Source organism: Serinus canaria, chromosome 2, assembly GCF_022539315.1.
Source record: "Serinus canaria isolate serCan28SL12 chromosome 2, serCan2020, whole genome shotgun sequence".
NCBI classification, from domain to species: Eukaryota; Metazoa; Chordata; class Aves; order Passeriformes; family Fringillidae; genus Serinus; species Serinus canaria.
Window position 1 is genome coordinate 143,761,914 of NC_066315.1, and position 26,185 is coordinate 143,788,098.

The 26,185-nt window shown below is 41.0% G+C and overlaps 1 protein-coding gene across 1 annotated transcript in view; it reads left to right on the forward strand.

Moving 5' to 3' along the window:
• The window catches only part of TG (thyroglobulin), a 146,380-nt gene extending 138,308 nt beyond the window's left edge, over positions 1-8,072 (forward strand). Inside the window, exons 46-48 of the mRNA XM_050971044.1 lie at positions 1,849-1,989; positions 2,755-2,945; positions 7,737-8,072. Of these exons, the coding sequence (XP_050827001.1) occupies positions 1,849-1,989; positions 2,755-2,945; positions 7,737-7,849 (445 nt within the window). The 3' untranslated portion in view covers positions 7,850-8,072. The remainder of the gene's footprint in view (positions 1-1,848; positions 1,990-2,754; positions 2,946-7,736) is intronic.
• The last annotated feature ends 18,113 nt before the right edge of the window (positions 8,073-26,185 follow it).

Sequence of the window (26,185 nt, forward strand, 5' to 3'; positions counted from 1 at the left end):
TGTATCAAACCAAGTACAATCATACAAATCATTTCAAATCAAATAAATTCTCTATTAGTGAGATTAGTCTGGACCGTGACCTTAACAGTTTTCACCTCTATAGAAACATGAGGTCTAAGAACAAAATCTCATTTAGGGGGAAACCCCCAGTCCCAGCTTACTTATTTTAGCTTCACAGCTAAATTCACCTCTGCTGTGCAGTCCCTACATGGGTAGATTTTTCTCTCCATTGCACCTCAACTAATTTCATGTCCTCTAATCTAATCAAAAGTGACTTTTCTTTGCCAAGAAAATTGCCTCTTTAAGTATATCTTACCTTTGCTACAATACTGACACGAGAAATTGCTGTTATGTACTGGGCCAAGCAAATTATTTTTAAGGCAAAATTATTAAACTATGATCTTGCTTAATCCTTCTATAAATATTTAGGGAAGAAAAATATGCTTTAATGTTGTTTCAGTTCTACATTTTTTTGGTGAATAATCTGTGAATAATTCACTTTCCAGATGCAAAGTATTACTGAGGTATTATGATAAGACTAAGGAAAACACAACCGAAGATGTATTTCATTTAGAGGGCTGTGTGCTTTTCAAAATAGAGGCTTTGGTGCCTCTATTTTGAAACACTCATAAAATGTAAAGCAGTCAACTTACTTTTAGACCACCTGCCCATAATGGTGGTGAAACACTCCTTGTTCCATTGGAGGCAGTATCAGGGGCACACCAGTGCTGTTGCATTTCATGTCCAAAGATAAAATAGTTTCAGTTGTGCTACCTTTTGACAAATGCCACTCCAGATGAAATCTTGTTGAGTGGATCTGGGATTTGTTTACTCTTGCCTCACAGACATCTGCTCCTTGTCCCAGGTCCCTTGATGCTGTCTGCCTCATGCAGCATTAAACCAAGTCAATAGGACTTTTGTCCAAATGTGAAGATATGGAAAATGCAATTGGACCAGGCCAGAAATATCTCCCCCTGAACTGTGGTTCAAAGCTATGTGTAGAACATAGTTTAGTTATAATTTTATTAGTAGAAGTTGGCCACTGTTTTTCTGCAGGACTTGACAATGTTGAAATCTTTTCAATTAGGTCCTGCAAGTCTTACCTGGCCAGTCTTGTCTCTGAAATGTTGAAATATTCCTTATAAGAAATTATAAGTACTACGTGGAACTACACAGCAGTTATTCTTTCCTAAATCTTATCTAGGGGATTATTTCAAGCTGTTTTGACTTGTCTGCTATATAAAACTTGGGATGAACAGAGTGTATGAACCAAAACCACCCAGCCAGCAGAGAAATTAGATTAAAACTATGTCTAAGAGAAATCTTCATAAACATCTCCTGTTACATCTTTTCTTATCCAGAATCCTGGCCACAATGAAGTCAATGGAAAAACTCCAGTTGCTGCTAAGAAAGGCCAGAATTTTATTCCAAGTCTGTGAAATAAGCCGTAATTAACCTTCCGTTGTGGCTGCCAGAATCCATGTCACCACTTGCTTCCACTTTCTGAATTTAATTTTAGTGAAAATCTGTCCAAAACTTAAGAGGCATTTAAGGAATAGCCAAGTGACTTTCTCCCTCTATCACTCTCCTTTATACACCCAATTAATTTAGAAAATGTGCCCTAACGCCTTCCACAGTTTCCTTTTGTAACAAATGAAAAATTCTCCTTGTTATTGCTTGCTCTTCTTGTATGTTTTAGATTGAAGTAGTCCCACAGCTCACCACACTCTAATTAATGGTCATTAATTATTTACAACATTGTTTTATTCTCTGAAGTAATTATTTCTCTTTCTTCCACAAATAAATAAATTATGGTTTTAATTACCTTTCTATAAATATTTGGTTTAGCTCAGTTCAGGAGTTCCTGCTGGATGTTCAGTATGCATTTGGTCTACCCTTTTACCCGAAGTATGAAGTACAATTTACTGATGAAGAAAAGGGCCTTTCCTTGCAAATTATGCAGTATATCTCCAATTTCATAAACTCTGGGTAAGTGTGAGACATTTAAGAATTGCTGTGACTGGGGAGTTGGTGAGAAGTAGAGGGAGTGTTGTCAGTCCAGACCCTGCCCTCACTTAATTATTCTCCACTTCTTCTACAGTTTGTAAGCCTACAGTGGGATTTGGTCCACAGTGTTGGAAAGTCATGGCCAAGTTACCAACCAGAGCAGCCACCAAAGGTTTAGAGTATAAGACTTAGAGGAGAAATAGACATTTTATCTCCATTGACAAGCTGCAAATCCTACTAAATTACATGCATGCTTCAAAGACCTTGGTCTTGTCTCCAGAGCTTAGTTCTAGGACTCCAATTCTTAAACTTCTTGGCTAAGAGTTCTCTTTTTCCCATAAGAAAAGGGAAAGCACAAGAAGACACAGTGCACCCTTTACCAATTACTCTGTAAACATCATTCTGTGCTACTGTGCTGTGGCCATGCTTGAGAATGAGGAGTATCTCTGGAAACCTAGTGTGGGAATGGTGGGAACACTGACTTAATGTGCTTTTCCCAGTTTCTTGGGTTGGGCTGGGATTGAGGGCTGTTGAGGGTGTTCATAAACCTGTGTCTATACAGGTTCTGTGTACCTGTTCTTAGGAGGTGAACCAGATGAAAAAGGTACTGTCAGATGAGGCACCATGAATGATTCACCAGTCTGGACTGAATCTGAACCCTGTTGGCTGCACATTTCCCTGACCTAGCCAATCTTCTTATCATTTTATGTCATTCTTTTCTAATGATAATGTCTCTCACTCCCTTAGAAATCCAAACTACCTGCACAGTTTCTCAAGAAGAATGTTGGGAGTGCTACCTGCCTGGCCTATGTATCTGTCAAGTGATGGTGGCGATAACTACAAGGAATTCACTGTTTCTTTGCCCACTCTTAAAGGACTGAAAAAAGCAGACTGTTCCTTTTGGTCTGATTACATCAGAAGGCTGAAAGCATCCACAGGTGAGAATACTGTTTTCTGACTTTAAGTAGACCCTAAATTCTCTGCTAAATGTATTTGTCTGACTATAGTGCTGTTACATTGCTGTAGAAAAACACCTTTTACAAATTGTAATGTCATTGTATCTTGCAATGTCCAGGGTATATAGTTAGAATGTAACACTAAACAAATTTACTTTATAGCAGATAATGTGTAATAAAGTTTAATTGTCCTGGAGGGACAATTTAACTAGCTAGAGAAATATTCTTGTTATGGTGGTAGAAGATGTGACAAAGTCATATAGAGAGCTTGCTCCCTATTTACAGTCATAATATAGACTCTGGGTAAACTGGAAGGCTGTGTATACAGGCCTCTTTTGTGTACTGGAAACACCTAACATGAAAATGTTGGGACTCCTATGGATTAGGAGGAGCACAAATCATTTCCATCCACTGTAAAATTGCAGCTGAGGCTTTATTTCTTAATATGGTTCCTGCATGCTTTGACTTCTCACTAGATTAGTTTATGTGATTTTTTTATAGCTGTGGTGATTATGCGTCTTGCATGTGTCCTTTTATATTTGCCATAAATTTTAATGCAGCCATGAGAGCCCTTCAATTTTTTCTTACTGCTTAGGACAGTAAAATCAACTTTCCTTAGATTTCAATCTGCTGCCTGTCCTGAATTTATTCTAGTAAATAAACTCCCCTTCATATCTGTGTATCTTGTAAATAAATATGGATAGCCTCAAGCAAACCAAACAAAACCATTCCTTTTTGGCAGGCAGAGATGTTTTGAATTGTTCTTGGAGGCCTGCAAGTTTTGCATGTGGTTTTCATGTCCTAAGGATTCATCTTCACAGTGAATACAGTTCAGGCTTGCTCTGCTTTGGGGGCTGTTGAATTTCTGAGAACAAAATGTACTTTCCAAGACACTGAGCTACCCAGGCTATCTGTGCCTGACACGAGACTTCAGATGGGCTGAGGCTGATGTTTGAGTGACTCTCAAACTACAGTGTCTCAGAACCATCAAGCTGGTGGTTCTGATGCAAACACAGAGCATCAATGTCTCAGAACCATCAAGCTGGTGGTTCTGATGCAAACACAGAGCATCAATTCAATAGATAACCTCAATCTTTACTGATGGTCTTTCTTCCAAAGTGAAGCCAAGATTCTGTTGTCAGCCTTTTCATCAGTATCTTGGTATCCCTCAATGTCTTTCAGGGTCAGAGGGGATACTTTGATCTCTCCAATGGCTTTGTGCTGATTGAGATATTGCTAATTTTCACAGCTTTATTCTGAGGTTTAAACAATCCTGGCAATAACTCCTGGATCTTTTTGAACCTCATCTCACAGCACAGTGGCTGTGTAATGCCAGACTGGGCTGAAGTCACAGCTCTGGTAGAGTGACTGCTGACCAAGCACCACGGACAGAGACTGTTCCTAGCACCTATGGAAATTCCCCAAAAAGTGGGAAAATATCCACCAGGGCATATTGGTTTTGACCTAGAAAAGATTTTAAACTATTCAAACTAGCATAGTAACACAAAATTCATGTATGGGTTAGTCCAATGATCTGTCTAACTCAATATCCTGCTCTTGTCCATGGCCAAAGCCAAATACTTGCATGTTAAACATAATAATACAGGGAGTGAGAGAAAAACATACTTGAAGAGTTCACAAAGTTGAGTAAAATTTTTGAAAATAAGCCATAAAGTGTGAAATTTATGGAGTATGGATTGTCAAGAAAATGTTTAATAAGAACATGTCAAAAGAGCACGTTAATCTTCAAGCAGGACTGAGTACACCCAGCTGGATCTCTAAGCCAGTATTTGCTTGGCCTCAGCACCATGGTAATGCAGTTACAAAGCTGATTTCTGATAAATTCCATCTCACAGAAATGTGGGCTTGACACTTTGCTTTGATAGTCATTTTAATCTGTTCTCTCTCTTGAATACTAAACTTTTTCATACAATTTAAATAGACATCACCTCAAACCCTTTTCTGCTACAGACCCCTTTGCCTGGGATGGTAACTTACAGAGACACTTGTGAGTCTCTTGATAACAATCTGAGTCTCTTGATAACAATCTTGATAACAATCAGATCATTGTGAGAAAAGATTCATAATGTTCATCAGTTCAGTTAGAAAGACTGCAAAAAACTCAGATGGTGATGGCTGAACCTTAATTTATTTTTGAGAGGATTTTGTGCTGGAATTCATGCCAAAGCAGTGTCAGTCTACCAGAACAAGTTCATCACCTGCATTGCTCCCAAAAATTAGATTCTGAAGGAATTGAGTCTCTATATATCATGGTTTTACCTCGTTGATGTGTGTCCTTGCACCCAAGGTATTTTGCTGTACCTGCCTTCAGAACTGAAGCCCTGCACCTCTGTTGTTCCCTGGCTGCTCCAGCCTCTGCTCCTGGAGTGCTGTCAGGCTGTCCTGTGGGACCGTGGCATATACTGAACACCAGATTTGAGAGAACAATGCTGAAAATCATTTTTAGATGTTGTACCTTGTACTCCTTCCTGAAGGTGATCTGTTTGTCTGTCAGCTACCTTGAGATCCAATCTAACACTTTTCTGCCTTTCAAAAATTATAAATGTTCATGACTGCATTCTTGGATTGTTGTTGTGAGTTGCAGTTTGTGGCCTCATGCCAAATAGATGGAATTTAGCAGTTTGCCAGTGAGAAGCATGGATAACAAAACATTCTGGTCTTCACATCTAAGTACAAAGGTGTACAGCATCCAGTATGATGCAATCTCAACCAGCTGGGATGAATCCTGTTTTGTTCACCTCATCTTTTCCTTGAAATCAATATTTTTCCAGCTTCATATACCATCTGGAATCTAAAAGCAAAAAAATCCCCAATATATTTCAATAAAATGGAGAAGAACTGGACAAACCAATGTTCATAAAATATAGCTGGAGCTGGCATTTTAAAAATTTTTCTCAGTCCTTTGTATACTGCCATGGGAAATGTCTTGACTTGGAAATGTCAGATTAGGGATGACTAAAGGCTCAAAGCTCAATATCTCTGTCCAATAGAAAACTGAGGTATTCCTTGCTGTAGTTTAAGCTAAACTCATAAATTTCAGCTTCTGGCATAAAACCTCTCATATTAAGAATCTGAGATGTCTTTTAGGTTATTCACTGCTGGATATAGAAGCTGTTTATCTTAACTGTTACCTGCAATTTTCTTTCCAATTAGTAAAAAAATTGTCCAAGTTGGTGTTTCATTTAGTGATCAGACCAAAATATTTATTGACAGAATGTATCATTTGTCCCTGGCACATAATTAGGATGTATGTTGTTGTATTTGAAGATAGTTTTTAAAAATCCATGTAATAAATGCAATGATTCATCATAATGTTTGCTGGCAGTGCCTTTAGAAACTATGGAGGGAACTTGGAATCTGTTTCACTGCCAATGAACTAACAATCTCTTGAAGTTTTGTTTGAGACCAGTTTGTAAAGTTGGCATTTGGGGAAGCAGTTTGCTTGGGGAATTATGAAAGTGATGGTGCTTGAAGAGGTTTGGAGCTCCCATGGTTGCATTTCAAAGATGTGCTTTGTATTTTGAATTATGACGGTTTCCATGGGAAACATCAAACTGAGAAACAAGAAGAGTGGCAATTGTGGAAAAAAGGAGCTGTGGATGGCTTTTTCCAGGGAATGTGTTAATAACTTGAAACTCAGTTAGAAATTCAGTTCAAAACAGGAGCTGCAGAATGTTTATATATATTCAGACAGATGTCTGGATGCTAACATTCCCATTACATAGTGTGGTGGACTGTGTGTGTCTAACAGTGAGTCCCTTTGTAAGGGGCCTCTCACTGCATCCCAAACAGGTGGAGTTGGATCCAGTCTGCATCTCTTACTCCTCTAGCTGGTATCTAAACACAACCAATCCTCCTAAAGCAAGTGCCTCTGCAAGCAGTCTTGCAGCTGGAGAGAAAGAAATACCTTTATTGTATCACAGTGAAATCTTGTCTGCCTAACCCCTGTGATTAAATTTTGACTTTTAGGCATATTTCCCATGCCCAAGTTAGCCAGGTTGGACTTTATCTGTAGAAAATTCAACAGGTAGCAAAGCTGGAGCCTTCTCCATGAGCTCTGGGATGCCATGTAAGCCAAACAGAGTCCAAACAAAGTAAGAATGACCAGAGTTCAGACTTGGATCAAAACTGAATCAGGAATGTTGTTGTTAGCATTCATCTTTAATCCTTTCTAGTCACACCTTCTTTTTTGGAAATCTCAAATAGAAAACATTCCTTTAGTTTGAGGGACATGTGTGCAGCAATGAGAGCACTCTGGCTATGAGACATTAAATAAACACCCTCAGTGCACTTTCTTGACAGAACTTGGTGGTGTTGAGGCAACTGAATCACTGAAATAGGGTTGAGGACTGAAATCATAGAAGTTGAAAGATAACAAAGAAAGGATTTGTTGGAGATGAGTGCGTGAGACTTTTTGTATTACAGTCAGACAAAAAATTAATGTTGCCCACACTTACTACCTGGCAAGGAATTTTCAGGAGATAATAGAAAATAAAGCCTTGCATGAGTAGAGAAAAAACTATAATGTATTCCAATGGCAGTTATTTAAAGGACAATACTTAATTACCATGAGGTGATCTACCATAACTCTAAAGCATATTGCAAATGGATTGCCAAATGAAAAAAACATTTTCTTGAACATTTATAGCTGCATGAAAGGTTTTTAGGTGTGACTGACAAAATGTTTACCTTGTGACTTGCTGCCTCAATGATATGACATCTATTTAAATCTTAATTGTATCGTCTTTTCAGGAAGTGCAAGTGGTGGAGAGCCCTCTGCAGACAACAGCTCTGGTGAAACTCCAAGTGAAGTTTCCTCCCTGGAGAGCCAGCCCCTGGGGGATGAGGTGGCCTACAGCAGATAGGGAGTCACAGGGCTGTGGGGTGGCTTTGTCACACAATTTTGCATCCATGCAACCATCTCACACCAGATGAACAACACTTCCTGTAGTTAACTTTCTCAACAAGTCAGTTAGACCTTTCAATAAAGTAGTTTTCAAGAAAATTGATGAATATGGCACAAAATAAGCACTACAGCTATTGTTTTAAGTCAAAAGAGACTGTAATTTGAAAAGAATAAAGTATCAATAAAAACTGCAAAACCAAAACAAATAGACTTGGTCTTTATTTCCTGCAACTACACAAATGCCAGCATATTCTAGTACCACCAGCCAGAAAAGAACAGACATTAAAACACTCAGAAGCCCCTCATTGATGAGGCTCAGATTTGTTAAATGTCATATCTGTATTGTCCTTTTTTATTACTCATCCCATCACAAGCTGCTGATAGGCTGGTTTGGCATTCAGGAGAGAACTGAAGAAGTCTAAAACAGGAAGGAAGAGCAATTACAAAGAGTATGCATTGAGTGTGTTCTCATGAAGTCATGCACATGCTATATTCATGATCCCCTGTGAAATTATTTGAAGACTATTTGGATAAGGCAGAATGCACAGAAGAGATAATGCAAAGAATATGTTCATTAAAGCTTAGATCATGCCATCCCTGGGACATCTATCTTTTTAGAGAAGAAGGTGAGATACACAATAGTTTTGGAGGCATAAGGAAAATCATAGGATACCCCAAATGGCTCTGAAGGTATTTTGGATTAGGCTGTTGATTTATTGCTGGGATCACTTGGCAACAGACAGCCTTCAGTTGACAGTATATCACACACATGTCCATGAGACTTGACAAAAAGTAAAATCAAGGTTGCCCAGTAGGACACAAATTTCTTGTGCAGTGCTGAAATGGTTTAGTAAAACAACTCAAAAGGTTTTGTTCACTGCTTGAGCCCCTTGACAGCACATGAGCTGTTACTGCTGTCTGCCTTGTAACCAGGTTCCAAAGGTCTTACCAAGATAGAAGAAAAACTTTGTAACATTCCTAGTTCTTAGACTTACATCCTGTTCAATGAACAGTAAAAACATTGGAAGAATCAAGAATCTTGTTAACTGGTTAAATATAAAAAAGCAAATATGGAGAACTCAAACTCTGTTTTCCATCATTAGCTATACCTAAACAAGCTTACTCTAAAGGAAAAAAAAAAAAAAAAAAAAAACTCCAAAACCCCCAAATTATTATTATTTAAGAGCTTTTTAAATGGCCCAGATATTAAACATCTCTCTCAACAGAGAATGCTTTCTTTGCAGTAACCGTAGATACAGCTGCTCTGATTCCTTGGGCAAGACTGGGCTTATTTTTGCCCTTTTTGAGGACTAATTTTTGGTCACAGCAACTCCAGTATTATTCTGCTCCCCATAGAACTGGTAAACAGAGAACAGATTTAAAAGGATTCAGCATTGACTTATGTTAATGGAAGACAGATATATAATATTTTCCCACTCATTGTTCAGCTCCACCTTGAGTCCAGAGATGTTTCAGGAATTTGAGAAAAGATTTTAATTTTGAGCTAGGAATGCAGCAGCTTAGCCTTGTAGGCTCCTAATGACAGTCTTGGCTATCTGGTAGGACTGGTAGATGGACAGGTCTGACTGGGCTCTTCAGTCACCCCTCCCGAGATATCCAGCTCAACTGCCAATTTGGTAAAAGAGACTCTTTAAGTGTGGATTTGTGGTAAAACATCTTTATTTCATGACTGACTGCCCCCACACACCCTGTTACAGTGGATGCAGCTCTTTAGACTGTTCTGTCTCTCTCCAGGTTTCCCAGAAATATCTTTCTATAGCCCAGTGTTGGTTTCCTCCTTTAAAAAAGCATGAATATATTCTTCCCCAGTTCTCTGCCCCCTCTTCTTCTCTTATGCTAGTCCTGCTCACTCTCCATGCTCCTTTAAAGTTGGTTCTGTCAAGGCACATTTTGATGCTGACAAATGCAGTCTCATGATCCTTGTGTTCCTGTAATTCCACATTTCCTCATCTTCCCACATCTTCCATCCCATATCCTTAAGCTCAAACATGTTTGAATTCCAAGACAACTTTTGCATTAGCACAAGTGATTCAGTCTTTTTGGCTGGGAGTCTCATCACCTTCCTGACTTTACTCCTCTTTCTTATGGGGAACCACACTGTCAGAAATATCCTGGTCAAATCCAACAGGAGATTTAATTAGAAAAGCACACATGTGGACTGACTGACAGAGGTCAGGAAACTTTAGCCCTGGTGATACTGAGAGGCCCAGTCTGTTCCCACATATAATTCCTAGTAAGAAAAATACATTCCCAGACTATTTAGGTCATTGAGCTGTAAACTGAAATACCAAAGACTGAAGTGATCTGGTGCTGAAGCAATGCACAGAAGCACAACTAGAGCCATGCTTTCCTCCTTCCTACTGGAAATGGCTATAATATTTTAAAAGGGCAGCATTCTTTAAAACTTCCTATAAGCTCACACACAGACAACTCCAGTTAATGCCATTTAAGTTATTTAATCTGAATTTTTTGAAAGACAAGCCATCAGAACCTTTCTCTGTGTGTTGCTTTTAATAGTTGTATATCTAACCTACAGCATTTTGTGTGATTCTTTCACACAGGAGATATTAGGCAACAGAGAAAAAATGTGGAGTATTAGAAATATTCTACCATGCAGAGTTGGAAAGAAAACAACTGACTTAATGGCAATGCTGGAACATTGATTGTTTGCATAAGAACTTGACACTTAGAGCTGGAACATCACAGCTGTCATCCTGCTATTACCCACATCATATCATTCCCTGGGCTAAAATTAGGGACTCAGTCTTTCACCACAGCAGCTTCATAGTCAATGTTATGTGTCACATAAAGACTCACATTCTCTCTGACTTGCTCCAACTACACTGCTCTACAGCAGTGGCTTATGTAGTAGTAATTAGATATTTATGGACCATTGCTTCTCCCTATGTGACACTTAAAAAAAATAAACAAAGCAAAAGATCCTCCACATGGTTCTCATTTGGTCTTTGAAACACTGACCCCAGCCTGGCAAGGATTTTATTTAAGTTTCAGGTGTGAGTGAGAGAATTTGGTTAATCAGAAGTGTCATAGCCAGGGCTTTCAACTTTTTCTATTTTTTTACTGTTTTTATATGAGGCTGATCTGGTCCAATGCTGAGGGCTGCCACTTCCTGCTCCTGCAGATGTGAATCCTCTAGCATGGCCTTTGGTCATGATGTTGTTTGCTCCTTCTCCTGGTGTTCCAGCTGCCCAGGGAAGACCCTTTGATTCCAGCACTGGCTAAAACTCAGTGAACCTCAGCTGAGAGCTCATGTGCCCTCAAGGACAATGAAGACAGTTTTACATCAGGGTTCCTGACAAATCCACTCACTCTTTGAGAGGCTGGTGTATGACTGGGTGTGGAGAATGCTGTGTTACACAGCACAGATTTTGGATCATTACAGAAGCTATTATTTTCTCATTTTAAGGAAACCCCCTTTTCCTTCCTGTTGTTATTCCTCATATATTCTGCTATCACAGCACGAGAGGCAATGCCTCAGGAGTTTCTCTTTCCTGCTTCTTCCACAATCACTCTACAGGCAGTCTGGTGAGCACAAGTCAATCTAACTTTTAGTATCCTCTAGGCCTTGATGGGAGTCAGATGGGACTGGATATTTTTGAACATTACAGCTGTTTTTCAAAGCTGACTAAGGAACTCTGTAAGTCAGATCCCACTAACCTGTAGGGAATTTGGATGCCCAGTTCCCATTATGGCTTTGGAAACCCCACCCAACATCTGTGCAATGGTCAGTGCTCATATAAGAACCTTTTCCCTTTCATGATGAGTGGATGGCCACAGACAAAAGCAGCATTGCAATTGGCAGCAGAACATTGACTCACAAGGAGAGAACTTAGCTTGTTATTTAGCTTCCCTGGTTCAGACTGAGATCATTAGCAAGACAGACCAAAAACCTTGCTTTTTTTTGTTTCATCTGAATAAGACAGCAGCAAGCTTTCAGGGGCAGCCAGCATTTCCATGACCATTATTAGCATACAGGTACTGTCTCACACAGGGGAGTAAGGCACACCTCCAAAGGGACTCACATATCCCTGTTTTAAATTCAGGAAAGAATTCAGAGGAGTCTCAACAAGTTTACTGCAGCTTTTTACACATACTGCTGAAAAAAGTGACCTGCTCTGCATGTGTCAGCTTAAGTGAAATGAGAGCCCAAGTTCAAGAGCAAAGAGACTTGGTGTTCTTCTACATTGTACAATCACAATTGATCAGATTTGTCAATTTTAAATAATAGTAGGATGATTTTTCAGTGAAAATTCTTTTGTTTAAAAGATTTTGGCTGGATACCTCAAAACCAGGATTTATTCTGGCTCTGAAGAGTTTACTCAGTACTTGTATCCTAAAATACAGGGAATACAAGCATGAGTTGAGAGCTGCTCTTTGGAGTGGCAATTCAAAAGTCAGTGGCTAAATGCTGGCTACCTGGGAGATTCAGCTCTAAGGTAAAGGCCATGTTAAGGTGAAAGATCACTCAAATAACTAACAACTGACTGCTTGGTTTATTGTAGGAAGAGGCCAAAGCAGCACCATTTAAATTCAGCATCTCAGATCAGTCTAAAGTGCAAAAAAAAATTCATGATGGGTGTTCATTCAAAATGCTACCTTATAGCAGAGCAAGGTGTAGGGCAGTTACACAAGTCAGATCCTGTTTCACAGGGTGTAGATCAGCCTGGGATGGTGACCAACAGCACTTGGTGAAGAAGTAGAGATGCTTCCAGCAATGTTCATCACAGGGGAAGGATGGACCTCAACATGACTCTTCCTTTCATCCCAAAAGGAAGCAGTCCCTTCCCACCATGTGCTGAAGAGAGCCCTGGGTCATCTCCCCATTCTCTCCAAATTCACAAAGCTGTTTAGGCACCTAACTTAGCACCCTGGGAGCTAGCTAAGCTTAGCACCTGCAGTCCTTCCTTTCATTATTGTCCACAACCCCTACAAGATGTGGGTATGGATAAGGCTTTCAAGAACAGCCAGAGTTGAGCCTGACAGCCTGGTTTCTGTGGTTCCAAAGCTCTGTTTTCTCACAGTTTCTGTTGCAGCCTCCTGGGCTGTCAGAACTTGTGGCTGCGAGATGAATCACAGGACATGATGATGCAAGGGCTGCACAACCACCCAAGGAACTCCTCAGGGACTAGCACTCTCAGGAGACAGGCTCCCATGTCTGTTAAAACATCCTCAAAAGCTGTTTCTGGCCCTGCCAACACTGTCAAAAACCCCATCACAAGCCTGACTGCTTTCAGAGACAGCAGCTGGCTGGCAGGAGAGAAGGCAAACTCTGAGTGCTTGCTTCAGATCACTTCCATGGCAGTTTGCTCCTTTCATGCCTGGTAATAAACACCTCAACAAGGGCTGAGGCACTTGGATTTGGCAGAAAAGCCATGGGCCTGCCTTTCAGTTGAAGTCAAAAATGTCATCAGAGCCTGAGGCTGCAAGCTGCACTGATTCAGAGCAGTGGCACTCAGAGTGGTGACTGTTTATGAGGGAATGGATTATTCCTTTGCCAAGATGCCAGAAAGGCTCCAAAAGGAGCACTCTCTCTGAGAAGCCATTTTTCATCCACCCCCTCCCCACAATCTTCCATCCTGGAGTCCAGCTGCAGATCTACACCTTTTTATCACCTTTTTTGGAACATTTTAGCATGCTAAAAATAGATCCCTTGGGCTATGCTTAGCTCTCAGTCAGGCCATTGTCTCACAGACTGGAGCTTATGAAGCTTGATGGAAGGCTAGAAAGCTAAATTTTGAGTATGATTCCCAGGGATCAGGTGCTTGGGATCTGTCCAGAGAAATCTAACATACTCCTTTAATCCACCACCTTTTATTTTGGGTGAAATTTTCCTTTCCTGTTATTATTCTCATTCCTTTCCATTGCATGCAGTTCTCCACAGCTGACCAGGCTGTTCTGGTGGAGGACCTCATGCTCCCTTTGTGTGTACCTGTCAGTGACCCAAAGCTGGGGACAGTACTTTAGTTTCATTTCAGCACCAATGAGATGCTGGCTGCTCCAATGTAAGCCCCCAAACACATCTAAATGGGTTTCTTTTCTTGTTTGCTTGAATTCTTTTCTGTCACCTTGTGAGGGCTGCAGGATGGGGCTGAAGTGGAAGGGCAGGTAGATTTTAAGGTACACAGTGTGAGAAATTACCCTCAAAAAAGGTAACTTACATTCCTACCCTGCTCATGATGCTACCATAGGTCAGGTTTGTGTGAGGAAAATATCTTGTTTGTGAGGACAATGGAACTGGGGTAGTTATCCCAGACAGGTCCTTCTGCACAAATCAGTTTATGCTGGTGGAGAAGAAGTCCTATTGCTTCCAAAAAAGAAGCACTTTTCATCTATAATGGTGATGCTTTTGCCAGCACAGAAGCATATCAAGAAATCCACATTCCCCAACTGATTTTGGTTTCATCACAGTCCCTGAGCCAACAGGGAATGCTGTTCTGGAAGAGTCCTGCTCCATATCCACAGCCCTCCCTGGGCTGCTGAGCCTGAGCTTGCCAGCACTCAGCCTCTTTCCTGCCCACTCTTCCTCTTGCCCTCTGCAGCTGCTTTTGCCCTTCTCTTTAACCTCTAATTATTTATTTCCACTCTATCCCATTTCTTCTCACTGTCTATATTGGTTTTAGACAACTCTTCTCCCTCACCTTCAAGCTGAGCCTCTGATGCAAAGCCAACAGCTGGGGTGCACTGCAGAGCTCCAGCCAGGTGTCCTTTTTCTCTCCAGGTGAGAGTCCTCACTTAGCAAGGACTCCATCCCTGCCCATCCTGGTTTCTGTGCTGTGATTCTGTCCTTCACTGCAGCAAACCCTAACAGATTTTTTTTTACCTTCTATGAGTAAAAGAGTTTTGTGTTTCTGCTGTGGGGATCTCAGACCTATTCTACTTCCACTTTTCCTGAGATTTACTTAACATTTCATGATGATTGTGAATAAAAAAATAAAATAGAGGAAGAAAATTTAAAATAATATAGTACTTTAATGTTAAAAGGTGCTTGGGGACCTAGTTTAGTGCTGATTAAAGGAATGGAGCTCTGCAGAAAGCAGATGATTCACAGCCCCTAAGAGCAACATTTAGGGGTAGTAGATAAAATCTAATGGTAATAGCATAAAGGAAAAGATAATAAATTCAAACTGCTCTGCAGCACTGCCTGAGACACAACTTCTTTAATTCCCAATCAGCATTTTCACTCAACCACCACAGTAAATAGGTCTGTGAATGAAAGTCTGCTGAGATAAAAGAACCTGCATAACAGCTGACATCAAAAGAAAAGCCTTTTTTGCCTAATACACTGGGGACATTGTTTCCAACAAGAACAATTCATCCAAGTGAAATTCTGGCCACTTGTACTGCAGCCAGATCAGGAACACTTCCTGCAACTGGCCAAGAAAGTTTCTGGCCCTGGAAGCAGCCTGAAGTTCTTAATACTTTGAAAAAAGCCAGAAAGTCAAATAGAGCTGAGGTGTTCTCCCACCAAAGCCTGCAGCTAAAATCTCTCTGGCTTCAAATCTGTCTTCCCTGGTGACAGCAGTGGTCAGTGAAGAGCAAAACAAACCTGCTGATACTGCATGAGCACCAAGCCCCAGCCTTAGAAAGGGGGAGGGCAGCAGGGCTGAGCCTGGTCCATGGCTAATTTGGAAACAGCTGGGGCAAAATTCCAACTGCCCCAACACCGTGTGGGCTGCAGTGCAGACAGAACCAGGGCAAGAGATAAAAACATCAAACATCAGATCCTGATATTTGACTGGTAACTTAGGTGTTGGCTTTTTGCCAGAAGGACCAGAGATGTGCAGGGGCAATGGGAGGGGGACAGATGTCCCCACTCAGAGCACGTGTCAGAGCATCAGCAGGTGCTGCTGGGGAAAACAAGGAGAAGGAGGGCCAGGATTTACCAGGGTGAGCAGTTGAACACAAAATGTTCCCTCTGTCTGTGCAAGTCTCCTTCCAGAGGTGTGCACCATGAGACAAACCAGAGACTCAGTGCAACTGCAATATTGCTATGGATACACAGGGGATATGAATAATGAGCTATTTGCCAAGTCTTCCTCCAAGTGCAATGTGCAACAGGCATGTTCCATACTACTTGTTAGTAACTTCTAAACCACAGCCCAAGGCAGACCATTTTCAGCAATTCTTAGGCAGGGATGCTGTGCTAGTCTCTGTTAGGACACAGTACATTTTCTATGTATACACTTACCCCAATATGCTGTCACCCTACTAAGATACATTGTTAATTGCTCCCCATGACTGTGAAGTCTTTACATCATTTTTAAATGCCCAGCTAACAGCCCAGAAACAAGGTTTTCTGAAAGCTTTCTCCTGTGCATCATCATCTCCTCATATCACAGAATCACAGAATCACAGAATTTCTAGGTTGGAAGGGACCTTTAAGATCATCGAGTCCAACCCATGTTCTAACAGCTCAACTAGGTCATGGCACTAAGTGCCACATCCAGTCTTTTTTTGAACACATCCAGGGATGGTGACTCCACCACCTCCCTGGGCAGATGATTCCAGTATTTGATCACTCTTTCTGTGAAAAACTTCCTCCTTAATTCTAGCCGGTATCTCCCTTGGCAGTTTGAGACTGTGTCCTCTTGTTCTCTCTATTGTTGCCCGGAGAAAGAGACTGACCCCCTCATCTTTCACAATGCCAGCCCATCTAATTTGCTCTCATGTATTTGTTTTGCCCCAGTGGCTGCAGCCTTCACTGGGCACTGCTCTTTCTGGCTGTGCTCTGAACCTGTGGAACTGGTGGCATGTGAAGGACATTAATTTTTATTACAGCTCTGGGTCAATCCCTGTAGACAGGCAGCAAATATGATGAATACAGAAAGAAGTTGCTGATGCTGAGAGCTGCATCAAGACTTCTCATCTTAAGTTCCCAAGTACAGAGTACCATTCCTAGCTGAAGGGAAACTTTAAAAGAATTTAGCAGTGCCAGGTTTCTCTGTCACTCTTCTAGACAACACCACTTTACTTGCTTATGCCTGTGGAAATTGCAGATATCACAGAAATTTATAAATCCACAGCAAAATCCCAGTGAAGGAACTGGGAGGCTCTGCACCAGTATTGGGGTGAGCTGTAAAGGGCTTTGGAGACAGATATCCTTAAACAGAGACCTGATGGGTTTTCTTATTACCTTCCAGAGTCTTCTTGTGTACAACTTTATTAAATTAATGTTTTAAGTTCCATAAAAATAATCAACAGAGTTGTGACAAAAGCCTGGACAGACAGGGTTGTTGGCAGTCTCAAAAAAGCATGTGCCATCTCACTTATTAATGGCCAAAACTGTCAGGAGAATTTAAAGCCTTCCAAATTTTCATCCAGTAGCTGGTGAGTCAGACACAGCCTTCAGATGAAGAGCTGAAGTTTTCTTTCATTTTTTCTTCTCTGCTGAAGGAATCCAAACATTCAAAACTCTGAAAAGGCTCAGGCTATCATTCAGGGTTCCTTTGGGATAAAAGGTTGATCCTCAATGAAGAAAAATGAAGTGTTGATAGAACCAACTGCTGCACAAAATGCAAACAGAGAAAAAAGAGGAAGGATGTGGCAGTGTATTCATTCTTCCATAAGGCCTTGGCTGTTTGGGGAGATTTTGTTGCAGAGGATGCAGTCACTCTTCCACCACAAAGACCAAGGCAGAAATTTTCAGTCTCCAGGCTATTAATTTTAAATAGTGGAGTATTTTCTGTATTCAGTTCCAAAGACCAAAAAGCACAATAGAAAATGTGAGTTTCTCTCTTTTTTTCCTTTTTAATTGACTGGGGAAAAATCTTTGTCCAACAAACAGGAGTCCCTGTATTATTTGTTTTTGCAAACTACTCAAAGGCCTTCATTTCAGCATCCCTCAAGAAATCAACATCAGTCTGGGGCCAGATGTTTCACTGCTACTCCAAATGTCTGGGTGACTTCAATCCTTTCTGATCTTCATCGACAGAGTAATTTGAAATGTTTTATCCTGACCAAAAACCATTTATCTTGTCTCTTTCTGTGTTCCCTGATATTATTTATTGTCTCTCAGAACTGATCATTCTGAAAAGGAGGATTATGTGAGGTGATGGTGACAATGCAGGGCCAGGAAACACATGAGAACTTGCCTGTCTTGCACAGAAGATTCATCAGGGTAGGAGGTCAGAGATAAGTTCCAGTTTTATTTAATTTGTTAATAGGGCTGCAGCCACTGTAGGTAATGGAAAGAAGTAACTACAGAAAACTACGTTTTCTAATATTTACTAATAACACCTTGGGTTTTCCCCTATAATTTACAAAATGTCAGGAGTAAGTTTTTCTGGAGCCTTTTGAAGGGGATGACCACCCACAGGGGCTGGCTGAGGTTGTGCCTCCAGCTCAGCAGGTTCCCCTGCAGGAGAGACAGAGCAGCCCAGGGCATCTTCCAGGGCTGATGCACCTCATGGATCAGCAGTCTCATGGCTTAAAAATCTGATAACCCATTAGCAGCTACTAAGGGATTCTTGTGAGACACCCCAATCTGGCTTCAGGGATCTCACAAGATTTTAAAATGTTCCTGTGAGCAGAGGACTTCCCAGCTCAGTTTGTCTCTCTGTTGGGATGAATTATCAAAATGAAATCCTAACAGTCCCATCTGCTGTATGGACTGTGCACATGCCAGTCCAAATGTTACCTATCTCCAGTTCCCCCTTCCTTCACTCTCCTGAAGACAGAGATCTGAATATATATTGAATAAAAATTTGAAGTGAAAGATTTATCAGCATTTGATTCTTTCATCTTAGTCTTTTTTTTAATATGAAAAGTTATTTTTCCTTTGAGCTGTATCTGAGTGTTTGAGACAGACAAGGAGCTAAGAAAGGGGCAAGGAATTGCAGACAACACAGCTGAAAGATTAATTTCCTGCTCAGGCTTTCTCTTGGAGATCAGTTTTGGTGTCTCTTCTTCAGAATGAAGATTGTCTACGACCTGACTGCCCTAGAGCTCAGAAACATCAGCCAGATCTGAATGCATGATATCAAGGAGTTCTTGTTTTCTCTAGTTAACCTCTGTTTTCTGTGTTAGTCCCTTGGAGAGGAGCCCTGGTTCCACACTGCTCTCAGCAGCCTGACCTGCTCTCTGAGCAGCTCCCCTGACCTCTCTCTGCCTGAAGAGGTTCCTTGCCACAAGCATCCCAAACACTCTCTCCTCATCTAATGTGCTCACATCAGGATTCCTGGCCTGGGGCATTTTGGCTCAATCACAGCTGCTAAGATTTCTTGGAAATTCAACCACAGTGTCATGATTCCAAGGCATGTGTTCATTTTTTCTTTCGTGTTGAGATGTGAAAACATGGGTTTCTTGTCTGCTGTGATGGAAATTCCATCGTGCTGATGGCCATATATTCCTTTTGTTCCCTAATCCTGAAAGTGCTGGATGCTTTGTGGGCTTCTCATGTGATAAAAACAGATGTATTCTCAATTATGTTCAGTGCCTGCTTTAATGAAAAGATTTTAATTTCTTCCAGAGTTAACTTTGTATTTTTGCAAGAAGGCATTTTGTTTCTAAGCATTATTAATTCCAGTGTGACTAACATCACCTGGAAACCTGGAAGCTGAACATTCCATTTACTCCAGTTTTTCACACAGCCAATTTCAAATTTAGCAAAAAAAGCATTTGGATGTTTCCCCTTGTCATCATGTCAGCAGTGCTGATGGCAGTGCCCAGTTACCTCTGGTAACAGGAGAGACCCCAGCAATCCCATCCTGGCTGCAAAACCTTTCAGAACCTCGTGCTGCTGTCAGATGGATTTAGTTGGGTGAATTGATAAATAGTGCTCAGATTTGTCAGGGCAAAGAATTTTGGAACTGAACAACTTGCTGAGGATAGTTTACATGCCACTGCTGACCCATGTGGAAAGACACATTTCTTATAGATTGACAGAACTTCATTCATTTATGCCCTCTAAGATATTATTTTTTGCATCCAAAATGTTTAAATAACACAATTCCCATTTATATTTCAAATATAGAATCTCAGTTATAGGATCTAAATCATTAAGCAAACTATGGTTTCGGGATGCCTGATAATTACCAAGGATCCAAGAAGGCTCAGCTCTTTTTCCATTGCTGAAAAAACCCCAGGAAATTAGACCTTGGACAAATTTAAATCACTTTTTAAAAGTTATTTTTCATATATTTTCTTTCCTTCAGAACCTGGAGTTTTCTGGCAATCTCTATTTACAAGTTATGAATGTGAAGTCTGTAGATATGTCTGCATCTTTGAACTGTCCTTCATGAGGGGGAGGGGGAAGGGCTCCTGCAAAAAAAATGAGACCTGTAGAGAGGAATTACAAGTTCCCCATTTGCAAGAGAGAAGGACACCTGGCACTTCTTCTTCAAAGCCTTTTCTAAGCTCTGAAGCATAGGATCATTGACATGGTGAAAAATATGAAACAAGTGTCTACAGGAACCAGAGTCTGAACTTGGACTCCCTTCAATTTCATGTCTCAATTATAAAACAATCTTTATTTTCCAGGTTGTGGTTACACAAAAATACTTCCACAAGGCTCATTTGCCATCTTCACTCTTCCTGAATTTCCACCCACCTTGTTTGTGTTACTGATTTTGTTTATAATCTCTTTGTCCAGCCAACTTTCTTTCTCCTCTGTCAATGCACAGATGGAGGATCTGCTCTGTCAATGCACAGATGGAGGATCTGCTCTCCTGGTGATTCATGGGCTCTGGGATCCACTGCCTGGAGACTGCCACTGGCTGCTGGCCAAGGGCTGCCTCTGAGCTATGTCTGCAAACATGGTCAGAGTTCATCTTCATCTTGCAGGACTATAATTAGCACAGCAGGTTCAGACAGGAAGCTGCTCCCTCTAGACCCAATTTCAAGGCAATTAAGGTTGTGCTTTTTCACCATGAAAAAAAAAAAACAACCTTCTGAGCTGGGCTCTGTCTGTCCCACAGCAGGAATAACATGGGAAGCACCCATTATTGTGCGTTGTTGTGGCTTGGCATGAGGAAAGAAAGCACACATTCTATTCATAGCTCAGCATCAGACCAGGGGAGATTGTGGTGAAGATTGTCAGTGGGTTTCTGTTTTCCAAAGATGTTGGCATCTATATGTACTGCCAGCAGCAATCACTTGCATGAGGGAGAAAAGTCAATCCTCAGTTTCAGGAGGTGTTTCCGTCGTGGATATACTGCCCTTCCACTACTGCTCCAGCACTGGACTCTTTTAAGATGACCATGTGTGTTATAAGAACTAATTTCATAAGTGAAATATTTTGACCTCATTATCAGATCCCAGAGGGCCTTAACATCCAAAGTTCAGGAACAGGACAGGAATGAGATGGTGGAGTTTGTCCTTGCACAGAGGACACACATTGTTTATGTCCACTTCAATGCTATTTTGGAGCACTCTTTCATGTATGGTGTCTGCTCTGGCCTTTAGCAAAGGTTGGTATTTTCTCAGAACATTTTTATGCTGAAAGGCACTCCACGACTTGTGAGGGCTCTGTTGAGTGCATATAAAATATAATTAGGGTCACCTACATTAATTAGATTATGCTTTTGTTATGCCTGTATTCCAAATGGCTGAGCTGCATGCCCTCTTCAGTCAATCCCAGGGGAAAATTGTTCTCATGTTAAAGTAAGTGTTTAAAATAAATTGGCTCAATTCCCAATCCTTATCTTCTTCTGGTGACTCTGGAATGTCAACACAGGGTGATTTTGTCAGCTCAGACATCTTAACTTTTATGTAGCCAGATTGATGAACTCTGCCTTGATCTCCATCCTATGTCAAGTTTAGCAAGAGTGTAAGGACCAGATTGTCAAACTGGTGAGAATAGACCTGGAAGAACAATGATATCATTAAAAGACCCCAAATTTTTTTTTCCTTCAAAAGACAGCTTTGAGGTCATGTGATTTTGCAAGGCTTTGCCCGTTCTTTTAAATAAAAGTACATTTCTAACCCTCAAGGTTCGGTTGAAAAGGGAAATTTGTTTGTGTAAAAATGTGGCAGGAAAATAAAAACAGCTGCAAATTCTGAGTGTGGAACAATATCAATGTTAGACTTGTCCTGTAGTCTCTGAATCAGTGATGGAACTGGGATCACTGGGGAAGAACTAGCAGAAAAAGAATCTGTTCACAGTAACCTGCTCATCCTCCAGGCCATGACTGAGACACTGTGTTATTAAAGGAACTTTGATATTAAAGAACAGCACTTGGAGCATGGACAACAACACCAATTGCAGTCATATCTTCTTTTATTTTCTGGCTATATGTGATATTTAGCTAAGGGAGATTTTAATCCTAGTTCTTGAGAAAATTTTTGTGATTAATAAATATTCAGTAACAAAAGCTGTGAGATTCTGGAGCGGCTTTTTTAGGAAAAATTTATATTCACTACACAGTAAAGAAGACAAAGGAAATACAGAAAATCTCTTCTGGAACAACATGTTTATGGCAATAAAGCAGATATAATTAGTCACAGATGAATCATTTGCCCAAATAAATACAAATCCAAGAACAATAAATCATAGAATCATATAGAAAAACTTTCTATCCTATTCCCTATAAGCAATGATCCAGAAACAAAAATAAAAAGAGCACAAAAAATGGTTGCCCTTAGCTAGTCTTATAATGAGAAAAAAAGAGATTGACCCTTGGGTGTTTCCCCTTGTCATCACATCTGATGATTAGATCTTTCATGCTTTCAGTCTGTGATGGACTTCTCATCCCATGACTGGGCTTGTGCTTTATTTTGGAAGCCATGAGCTGCTTTGGTTCCAGTAAACCCCCATAGTTTGGTCTCAGAATTGCAAGTTGGCAGCAGAGGTTCTAGTTTTGAACTTCAAGCCTGTATTTCATTTCAGGACAAAAGCTTATTTTAGCCATCATGGGGCTTCAGTTGAGTAAAAAAACATTGCCTGCCTTCCCACCCTTGTTAAACACTTCCTAATCATCCATAGGTTAATTTTTTATTACATCCTGCCCTAAGAGAAGAGACATTCTAAACCCCAGAACACAAAATATTTCATCACAGTCTGTGTGTTCACTCTGCAGGGACAGAGGGCATCTTGTGTGAGGAGCAGATGCTGAACATTTAAAGATGACAACTTCCATAAAAGTTGCACTCCACACACCAATATTGAGCCAGCACAGTTCCCTATTTCAGTGTAACAGACATTCCATCATCCCACCAAGCATCCCAACAGCGCTTTTTTTTAATTTATATTTTTTTTAAGGAGGAAAAAGAAGGAAATATTTTGTGATTGTGGAAGGAAAGTTAACTGTGGAAGGGGAACATAAATTATCTGTGCTGCTGCAGAACAGTCTCAGCTTTTTGTCTTGTGAGACATCTGTGATGCATACATGGAGGGGGAACAAACACATCCATTCCTGGCAAAGCCACCTCTCTTTGTCTTATGTCCTGTAAAATGTGAGCCTCAACTGCCATGAAGTAACACTGCCTCATGAAAGAACAGGAGGTCTTAATAAAGAATGACCCTCTGGAATTTTTAGTGTCCATTCTAACTTACAGGCACTCATCAGGATTAGGAACATCAAGCTGGATTCAGACTTGTTTGTGCGGCTACAGCTGGAGTGTTAAAATAGGGGAATAGATCTTACTGTGTCATGGTCATCCCTAAAGTTTAATTGCCAGCCCCAAAGCTATTCCAGTTGTGTCCCATGCCACCCAGCACTCCCCTCCAGCTGTTAGTAGCAGCCTGTGGATGGCCTAGGGGTAGGATGGCTTGTCTGCCTCAGAAAACAAATCCACAATAAATCTCTGGGTCGTTGCTCCTTGTCCTAGCCAGTTTAAAGCATATCTCAATAATTACAGGCTATGTGGTTGACACCTGATGTAGACACAGTTTACAGACCCCTGCAAAATGGAAATTAGCTACAAAATTGAGATTATTTTCTAGAGTCAGTAGGTCTGTGGTAGGAAAATTCACCCACTGAGGAAGCTGCCAGAACCAAGATATCATATTTGTTCTAATAATAGTTTATTATGCTGGATTTTTGCACTGTTTATTACAAGGCCACAAACTTCTAGCAAAACTCTCTGTACAAAGATGCTCTTGGTTTTGGGAACCCCCACAGGTATAGTGGTCTTCCCATGAGCAGTCTGTCTACAGCTCAGCAGCTTGGCTGGGTGTGCTTTGAGTTTCAGTGTCTGGATGTAGAAGGGTTAATCCTCTGTGTCTCTCTTAGCCATCCTGTAGGACATGGGAAAAGAAAAACACTGTCTCTGTAAAAACAAATACAATTGTCAATAAAAGCTAAAATAGCAGCAAAGCAAATTTGCAAATGCAAACATTTTACATTTAGATGGTATTTAATTTGCTATAAACTTGGGTTACTCTTGAGGAAGTGTGTGTGTGGTAAATATCAATTTACAATGAGCAGCAGGATGTCAGTGGAGAATCCATAATCTGGGACCAGGCCAGATGAACCAGGCACTAACAAGAGCAGCCAGAGCAAAGCTTCAGCTCTTCTCCAGCTGTTCTGCTGTGCTTCTCCGGGATGTGCTGTTCTCCAGGGCAATGCCATTACAGGCTGCTCATCCTGGAATCACAGAGCAGTGTGAGGGGGAAGGGAACAGAAGGATCTCCTTGTTCCAGCCCCTCCTGCCTTGGGCAGGGACACCTCCCACTAGACCAAGGTGCTCAAGGCCCTGTCCAACCTGGTGTTGAGCACCTCCAGGGCTGGGGCATCCACAGCTTGCCTGGACAACCTGTGCCAGGGTCTCACCACCCTCACAGGGAAGAGTTTCTTTGTAATTTCTAATCAAAATTTGCCTTCTTTCAATTGAAACTGGTCTGAGCTTACAGCCTATGAAAGTAGTGCACACAGGCCAGGAGAAGTGTACCCTGTGTGAGCTCCAGATCAAATGCACATCATGTCCTGCTGACAGGACTGCACTGGAGCAGCTGAGCTACTCTGGGTGCAGTGTCCCTTGATCTCTAGGGAATATTTTTTGCAATGTTCCCCATTACACAAAGGAAAATGTTTACCAGTAACAGATCTGCTGCCTGGAGACAAATGCCCAATTATCTTTTATTTAGTTTACTGCCTGGACTGAGCATCCTCAAGCAGGAAAACAGCTGGCCAAGGTTCCTGAACTTTCAAAGAAGGCTGGTCACCTGGGCAATCCTCCTTAATGCACAATGAGCTTCTCTCTGAAAGCTTCTTCCTCCTTTTTTACCTTGTCTTTCTCATCCTCTGACAATGTAGGTAGCCTCAAATCAAAGTTAATTGGGCTAAATGGGGCCCAAAGTGATAGTTCAAAGTCACCTAGAAACGTTGTAAGAAAGTCCTGTCTCATAAGATCTTTGTTTAGTGTTTTAGCTTTGTATGTGGTAGTGGTAGGAGGAAAAACTCAAGCAGTAACTTTAACAGCTCTGCTAATAACATTGCCATATTTAGGCTGCCCTTGAATTATTTGAATGTTATTGTAAAAGCTAGAGTCTGCTCCCCAGACTGCAGTATTCAAATAACATTAAAGATCACTCAGAGCTAATAAAATACTTTCTGATTGACCCAAACTGCCTGGGTGTGGGGGGATTCTTCAGCCCCTGAGGGATCTCCCTGTGAGCACAACATGAGACACATCCTGTAATACTTGAGCAGTGTGGAGGAATTAGGGGTAAACTGGAAACCTTAATTAGGCATTTTCATTACAGTCATGGGCTGCAGCCAGGCCTACAGTGTTATTTAAACATAAGGTTTGTGGGTTTCTTTTCCATGACCTTTTTCCAAGGAAAATGATGGGATTCAAGTAACAGAGGATGCTTCTTGCAGTGTGTAAAGAGTATGATGCATCTCAAATAGCATTCCCATTACACATTGTGAAAAAAATCAGACTTTTTTTGTTGTTTGGATGGCTGTTGGGGATTCCAGGGCTCTTTCACCATTTATGGACACTGGTAAATTCTATACTACTGGAGGTGGCTGCTTAGTGAAAGATCAAGTGGGTTATTCAAGTGTGTTAGACATGGATTAAAATATGTTGTTTGGTTATTTCAACTCTTAAAATGTTTACCATAAATAATCTATGAAGAATTAAAGATTAAATCCCCCCTAAGCCTAGAGAAGTAGACACAGGAGACTCAGATGGGAAGACTTCATAAGTTGCATGGGCAAGGACATTTCAGGTTGCAGGTGTATTATAAATACAAATACATCTATTGCAGCCATTCAAGGGGGAACAAGGGCCCAGAGACAAATGGTGCAGAAACCTTGTGCCCACATCATTCAGGGCTGGCACTCTCTGGTGTCACAGGACTCAGCAGTTG